Source organism: Poecilia latipinna, unplaced genomic scaffold, assembly GCF_001443285.1.
Source record: "Poecilia latipinna isolate Pla-1442-1.1 unplaced genomic scaffold, P_latipinna-1.0 Scaffold425, whole genome shotgun sequence".
In the NCBI taxonomy this organism is placed as follows: Eukaryota; Metazoa; Chordata; class Actinopteri; order Cyprinodontiformes; family Poeciliidae; genus Poecilia; species Poecilia latipinna.
This window is the reverse complement of record NW_015113041.1, coordinates 291546-298996: the sequence shown is the minus strand read 5'-3', so window position 1 is coordinate 298996 and position 7451 is coordinate 291546. Positions and strand designations below refer to the sequence as shown.

General features: G+C 38.2%; 1 protein-coding gene and 1 long non-coding RNA gene across 2 annotated transcripts in view; one reads left to right on the top strand and one right to left on the bottom strand.

Moving 5' to 3' along the window:
• ass1 (argininosuccinate synthase 1) overlaps positions 1 to 1382 on the top strand; it is a 31837-nt gene extending 30455 nt beyond the window's left edge. The window contains exons 14-15 of the mRNA XM_015037999.1: positions 741 to 806; positions 900 to 1382. Of these exons, the coding sequence (XP_014893485.1) occupies positions 741 to 806; positions 900 to 948 (115 nt within the window). The 3' untranslated portion in view covers positions 949 to 1382. The remainder of the gene's footprint in view (positions 1 to 740; positions 807 to 899) is intronic.
• A 26-nt stretch (positions 1383 to 1408) lies between these two features.
• LOC106950862 (uncharacterized) lies at positions 1409 to 7451 on the bottom strand. The gene is made up of 3 exons (XR_001425691.1): positions 7441 to 7451; positions 5466 to 5471; positions 1409 to 1494 (listed from the first exon to the last, which is right to left on the bottom strand). It is a non-coding gene; the product is annotated as an uncharacterized LOC106950862 (long non-coding RNA).

The following is a 7451-nucleotide window of genomic DNA, read 5'->3' as shown; positions in this document are numbered from 1 at the left end:
AAAAAGGTCCAAAAGGTGGGTTTTGAAGAAATAAAAAAAAATTTTTTTTTTTTTTTTTTTTTTTTTTTTTTCAAAAAAGCTGAAGAGACCATGTATCTCTGAACATTTTAGTAAAATTTATTTCCCTTTGGCTATTTTACTTGTCATTCACTAATTGTGGTCGTACTTGGAAGTGTACGATTCCAAGCTGGAAAAATCAAATGGATGACGGCTGATGTTGGAAAGCAGACTTGGAAATGGCCCTGGGTTTGCTTGGTAACTGAGCACATCAGCTGCCATCGCCAACAGGTTGTCTGACCACCAACTAAATGTTGAAAGGAGAGAGTTCCCAAATCCAAGATCTGACTCTGAAAGTCAAACACAGCATTTTACCATCTTGACTTGCTTTTCCTATAAAGTTTCTTTTCCTTGAACATTAGATAAGGTATTTAAAACTTTCACTTATTCACAAAAACTTGGATTTGAGTCTTGCACAATGTTTGTTCTCAATTCCCTTTGTATATTCACTTTAAGGAGTTATATTCATGTTTGTTTAGTCAGTAAGATGCATTTTGATGACTACTAGTATGATTAATATTGATTCTAATTTTGTATTTCCAATATGATCATGATATGGGGATTTCTAACTATTTGTTTTATGACACAGGAATGTCATTCATTTCTATAAAAAAAATTGCTTACAAACTGAACATAGCTTAAAAGCATTGTCTCATGTCTTTTTCTATTCATTTTCTCTTTAGCATGGATGTGCAAGGAGACTACGACCCTTGTGACGCCTCTGGATTCATAAGGATTAATGCTGTCAGGTTAGTACTTCTTGAAACCAAAACTACTTGCAATACAGGTGAAAAAAGTTTTACAAATTCAATTAAAAGTTGGTATTCTCTCTTCCTTCATAGGCTAAGAGAGCATCATCGTTTGCAGGGATCCTCTGGCAACAAACAGTAACTGTTGCCGTCCCGTGAACCATCTTCCTTCCTTCTTCCATGTTGCCACTGTGTCTTAAACTCTTAATAGGTTTAGACTTTGTTCCTCCGTTGTCGGCCTCTTGCCTTATTATCTTGTGTAGTGGTATCAGCCAGTAAGCACAATAGCCTCTTATCGTCGAAGCTTTTTCTCAGGTGGTCAAGTGTTTAGAAAAACCTGTCTGAATTAGATCAAAAATATATTCTAATGCGTGCTAAACATGACGTTTGATAAAATTCTTAGTATTTTAGCTACCGAGTTTGTTTCCTTCTTCTTAATACTTGCGTTTCTGGTCAGAGGTTTAGCTTTGTAACTAAAACCATTAGCATAACTATCAAAACAGTTTTGATTGGTAATTTGAGCTGTTCTGTGAAGTAATAATAAAATACATGGCTTTAATCGTTTGAGCAGCAAGATTCAAGTTTGTATATGTTGTTTTTCTGCATTCAATTAGATGCACCTAAAAAGAATTGGTTATTTTGTCCCCTTCATAGTTGCAGGCAAACAATGTAATTTTTTATCACTCTTCTCGTCAGCAATACTGGAACTCATTTAACTTGCTTGGTTTTCTGGCAAATGCTATATTAGTCTACTTTATCCATTATAAACAATGATTTGTGCTATTTATGGTTTTATTGTTCTGTCAACTTTTCTATCTTCATATTACATTCCCTTTGCCTCTACAACAACCCCTCATCATGATGCTGCTACTTGTCAGCTAGTGCTCTAACCACAACTCCTTCAAACTGAATTCAAGTTAATGTGGCCAAATTTATGACAAACTGAAATGTTAATGGATCTTACATGCTACCTACAAACAAGGAAGTAGTTTTATTTTGTCTGAAGATGAATGTTTTGGACATTTGGTTGGAATTGAACCTAAGAATCACTGAAACTTCATGTTGCATGATGATTCCACCGGATAAAAAGAAAAGCTCACATTCATCTCTGAGAGCATATCCTGACTACATGTAAACCTTTAATTTCTAACAGTCAAATCTACAGAAATTTATACATTTATATACACTGTTTTTTTGTTTTTTTTCCCAAGTGTATCAGTCACTGAAAGTACGAAGGTGTGAAACAGTCGTCCTCTTATTGCCGCCTGCCTGTTTAACTGTTGTGCTCAATAACCTCGGAGACGCTGCATCATCTTAACGACATGCAGATGGAGGCCGGCACAGGCTGATGGATCACTGATGATGACCACTGGAGCAGAAGTGATGAGGCTGTTTCTGAGCACAAACGGCTCAAGTCAAACGGAAGGGGAACCAATTGGGTCACATATGTATATTTTACTGCTCAGCGTCGGGTCCTACATTTACAGAGTAGAGGAACGCCTCTGAGTGCTCATATGCACAGTATGGGAAGGCTGTGTGTTCATGTTTTTCGAGGGATTACAATGCCTTGCAAAAGCCACAATATTACCAGACGACAATATTTTATAGGAATTTCATATGGTTGATTAGCACAAAGTATATGTAATAGTAATTTACTGATTGGTTTGAAACATTTTTTAGAAATAAAAACATGAAAAGTGTAGCGTGCATTCAGCTAACTTTATCATGATGGCCTAAATAAGATCCTATATGAGTACATTCAATTCAGAACAAATACTGCTTATTGAACATTTAACCAAAAAAGCCACTGTTACTCTCTTAGAGTTACCATGGTAACTCTAAAGAAGCAGCAGAGATTCGTAATTCAGGTGGGGAACCTGTCAGCAAGACAACTATTTGTTGTGTTTCCCTGAAACAAAGGACCAACAAAAAAAAAAAAAAAAAAACTACGACTGAAAGAAATCCCCTGTGTGCGATTTGCCACAAACTGTGATGGGGACACAGAGCAAGCACAATTAATACATGAACATACTTTTAATTGTGCTTCATCCTGTAGCATTACTTCGTTTTAGTAGCAACAGGGAAGCTGATCACAGCTGATGTGAGCTGAGTTGAGATAAACTCTGGAGCAAATCCTGTTTGAGAATGCAAGACTTCAGACTCATGTGGAGGTTTTCCCTCTGGCAGGACAGTGACTCTAAACGCTCAGCCAGAGCCACACTGTGATGGGGTAAAATCACAGCAAATTCACATGTTGGAATGACCTAGTCAAAGTTGAGGCCTAAATCCAACTTAGAATCTGCGTCAAGACTGACTGAGTGCTGAAATTGACATTTTAAATGTGTCAAGTTTGTGTGGCACACAAAGACATCTCTATGTAATTCAATGCATCAAAGCATGGTACAAAAGAAGACAACTGTGTGCGCGCTCATTTCAGAATGTTTCACGTTTACAGAACCAAATTCTTAAATATGTCCAATCTGAATTAGGTGAAATACTTGTGGGTAATTCCATCTTTGACTATTTCAAAACAAGATCAAATAGATGCATGTTTCTTTCTATTCATAATTTTGGTAAATCTGTCCAGCCTTCTTTCTGCCTTCTGCTCTGATAGCCGTAATAATGACTTAGCTTGTCTTATGCTCCGTGATATTTGAACCCTCACAGCTGCCTCACTGCCACACCCTCATCCCTGCCACTGAAAGGTGTCAGTCCTGCGCTGAAGCGCCTGATACGCCGTGGGCCTCATGATAAAGTTCACAAGCACACGGGACCCCCTGCCAGGTCTAATGGGCAGTGGGGAACCCTCAGACCCTTTCAGTCCTGCAATGCCCCCTCAACCCCTGTTCAATTACACGGCAGGCGTCTCAGTCTTTGCCTGGTCAATTACCAGCCAAGCCCCTGCATTTACTGTCACGCATGCACTGGCTTTGGGATAATCAGTGTCCAAAATTGCTTGGCTGGAATTGAGGGATGGATGGAGACGTATTCAGATGAGCTACTCAAGCAAAAGGGAAGGAAGGTGGGACATGAACAGAGGCTCAGCATATTTGGTCTGGCATCCTGCTATTTGTGACCTTTTAACTTTTTTTTCTGGTCATCCATTGGAATTTTTTTGGACTAATACAACAGCAGCTATATATATATTTTACAAAAACAGAGTCAAGAAAAATGTCTCTAGAAAATGGATTTTCTGTGTTAATTTGTAGTAAGATTTGGCTATTTCACACATATTGTGATTTTTTTTTTGTATTTATTATATCTCTTTGTAGTTTTTACTAATTTTTTGTTCATATTACAATAATTTTTGTCAGTACAAACTGTTTCACAGCTATCGCAGTTCAACTTTCTTGGTTTTATTAATAGAATTTTGTAGCTCTGGTACTTAAAAAAATGAAATAGATAAACTTTTGATATATTTTTTGACTTATTGCTTTGCCAACAAAATAGTTTGTTGCAAACAAACTATTATAATAATCAAGGTTAACCAAATTTCAGGTCAACTGGAAACCTGAAAATTCACGGGAGAACTGTGTATTAATGCAGTACTGAGTTTATTAATTTACAAAATGTTATTTTTTTGTGTCTAAGACCTCTACCCCCTGTCATTTTCGTGCATGTGTTCCTTGCTACACGTCCACTTTCTTACTCATTTACCACATCTCATATTCCACCTCCTACCTGCTATTCAGCCAGCCAGGTATGAAAACTGCTCGACACCTGACCGCGGGAATTAATCATCCTTGACCCCAGACCAATTACCCCTCATTACCCACTCGGTGTCCACCTCTCAGGGGAAAGCTGTACAACAATAGCGCGACATGAAAGTCGGCAGCAATACAGGCCAGAGCCCTAATGGACACTCCTGTGCAACCTCCTTAGGAGGCTAACCTTCAAGTCCTTGTCACTCTTCCAACAGTGCTCCCACAAAGGAGGTTTTTGTTCAGGATCAGGGTCCGTGACCTCCTGAAATGAAGTGCACAGGGCAGGGCCGCTGGCAATGAGAGGGAACCTAGAAATCATTGACTCAGATTTTTGTGATGCTAAAAGTTGTAAAATGTGTATGCCGTTTCTTCCATGCATATGAATTGAATAATTGAGGCAAACTTTTGACATTACAGTTCACCAGTAAATACTAAAAATCCACCCAGGAATAACAAATCTTTTCCTATTTGCCTAAAAGTTAAACGCAAACAATTTAGACATAGGTAGTTTATGATATATCATCATGTTTCTTCATGACTGAGACATATTGAAGGCTAGCAGGCAGTGCATTCAGCCTATAAAACATTCAGTCAGTGAAAAATGTTAGAGTCCAACTTGCAAAAACTGGGTGACCATAGCAGTGAATGACGTCCAAACAGGCGGTACACAGGAAAAAAATGAAATGACAGTTATGACACTGGGAATAAACAGATGACGAAGCTGTATAGTTATAGGATTTGACAATAACCTGAAGCCGATAGGGAGAATACATACTGAGGAGGGTGATAACTGGCATAGCAACCAGGTGAAACCCTCTTGAAAATGAATAAAAAACAATAATTTTTCTAAGTAATTTTAACCTAGGAGCCAATTTCCTTAATTCACTCATTGAGTCAAGATACAGACATAAATGTAATATTGTGAGAAAACTTATATTTGATCTGCTGGAGTAACATTTTCCTGGCATTGAGATAAGAACATTCTAATAGTTTTTTTTCTTAACATTCATCTGTAAACAACATCTGCCTGAATATAAACTTTTTCATAACTTCTACAGTTTTTCTGTTTTTACAGTGGATAAAGATAACAGGATCATCTGATAATATGATATTACAAGGTCTCTACACAGAAGGTGAATTATATTTGTACACAGTGAAAGAAACCATTTTAGATAAAAAAAAAAGTAAATTTTTACAGTTTGGAAAAGAGAAAAGAATATATGTATAATTTTTAAACATTGACACATTTGGCAAAAAAACAAAACACAGCTAAAGTTTTAGACTGTTAGCAGTTTGACCAGGAATACGCCTCTAAAACGTTTCACATTAAGCAAGCGAGTAGTCCATAGTTACAACTTATGGAAATTACTTTGAACCTAGCAGAGCCTAGCAGAGAAACAAAATATAATATAATGCTGAGATTAGACCTACAACTGGAAGCCTACATGTTTTGAGACTTGGCTGTCTTTCCATAGAACAACACTGACTTATTTGTTGGCTAACAAAAGAAACAACCAACTAAACAAAGCCTACAGGAATGTCTGCTGTCTTCAACCCATCAGGATATTTTGTGGTCATCCAATCTGTGCTCTTCATCTCCCAGTTAGAGTAGAAAAGTATCACATGTTCTGTGACCTTTACTCTTAAAACACAATGAGAGACGGAACAATGACCATACAGAGTTAATTACAACCAATTAGATGCCAAAGTGGTTCCCCATCCCCATGGTTGCTGTGTAACCTAAGCTCTCCACAAGAGCAAAAAATACATGCAATATAAATGTGCAACAATCTTCTGCATTTATGTCCTCCCTAGATTTTAGTTTAATCCAACCTCTGGAGGTTTATATGGTCCCTCTTATTCCCTTTGCACAGTTTACCTGTTTGTATTTAGTTATATCTGAATAAACTGCCAGTTGTGTTTCCACATTTCACTTAATGCTGCTTTACTTAGCAGGTATAAGGGGTTAATGGGCAGATCTCTGGAGGTTAGTGCAGAAAGCTAATGGGCCTGGTGAAGATGATGAGGTCACTCCCTTATTTCTAACAAACAAAGAGCGATTTATAGGCCAGGATGCTAATCCTGCCGGCTTGCTGTTCAATCAAATATTTATAATTGCACATTTTATTTTCATCCGTAGCATCAGATGGATCAGGATATATTGTAATAATTGATGATAAGTGCTTCAATTTACAATAATGGTGTTTTACGCAACCTTCTCTTAGCATGATAGCCGAGTCTGGCTGAACACTGGTTGCGTAAGGAGAAGCATTTGTTGTATTAATTTGTGAATCAGTTCTATTTCTTGTGTCCCACGGCTTAAACGCCACTCATGCTCTGACAGAGCTGGTCTGTCCTAATAGCTCAGATGTGTGCTTCATTCATACTCCTGAAACTTGATCTCCTGCTGCAACATCAAGAGACCATCTGTGAGGAACCATCAGATTAAAGCAGGATACTCTTTGCCTTCCAGGCTCGCCAACACCCGTGATTCCTGTCTGTGTGTGTGTGCGTGTGTGTGTGTGTGCATGTGCATGTGTGTGTGTGCGCTTCTACCTTGATGTCGAAGCTTATTTTCTGGTGTCAAAGGACACCCATACAGTGATGTCCTGACAATCTATAGACAGATGGGACCATTACGGTCAAAGCCCCTGGCTTTGTTTGTCCTGAGCTGGTGATGAAATATTGATAGAAAAATAGAAATATTTTGCCTGCTGCTTAGTCTCGGCCACCTAAAAGGGTCAATGAGCAAGAGGACTTCTCCGTCTCCTGTTACAACAAAATGAAGCTCAACTACCAGCTAACATCGACTAGTCTGGAGTCTGCAGCCTCTCCTGGGGTGACAAGAATCGATTGAGTTTCCCCGAGACTTAAAGAGGGGAATTTATTTTAATGTTGTGCTTTAACATTGTTCACCTTCCATATCTGACAGACATACCGG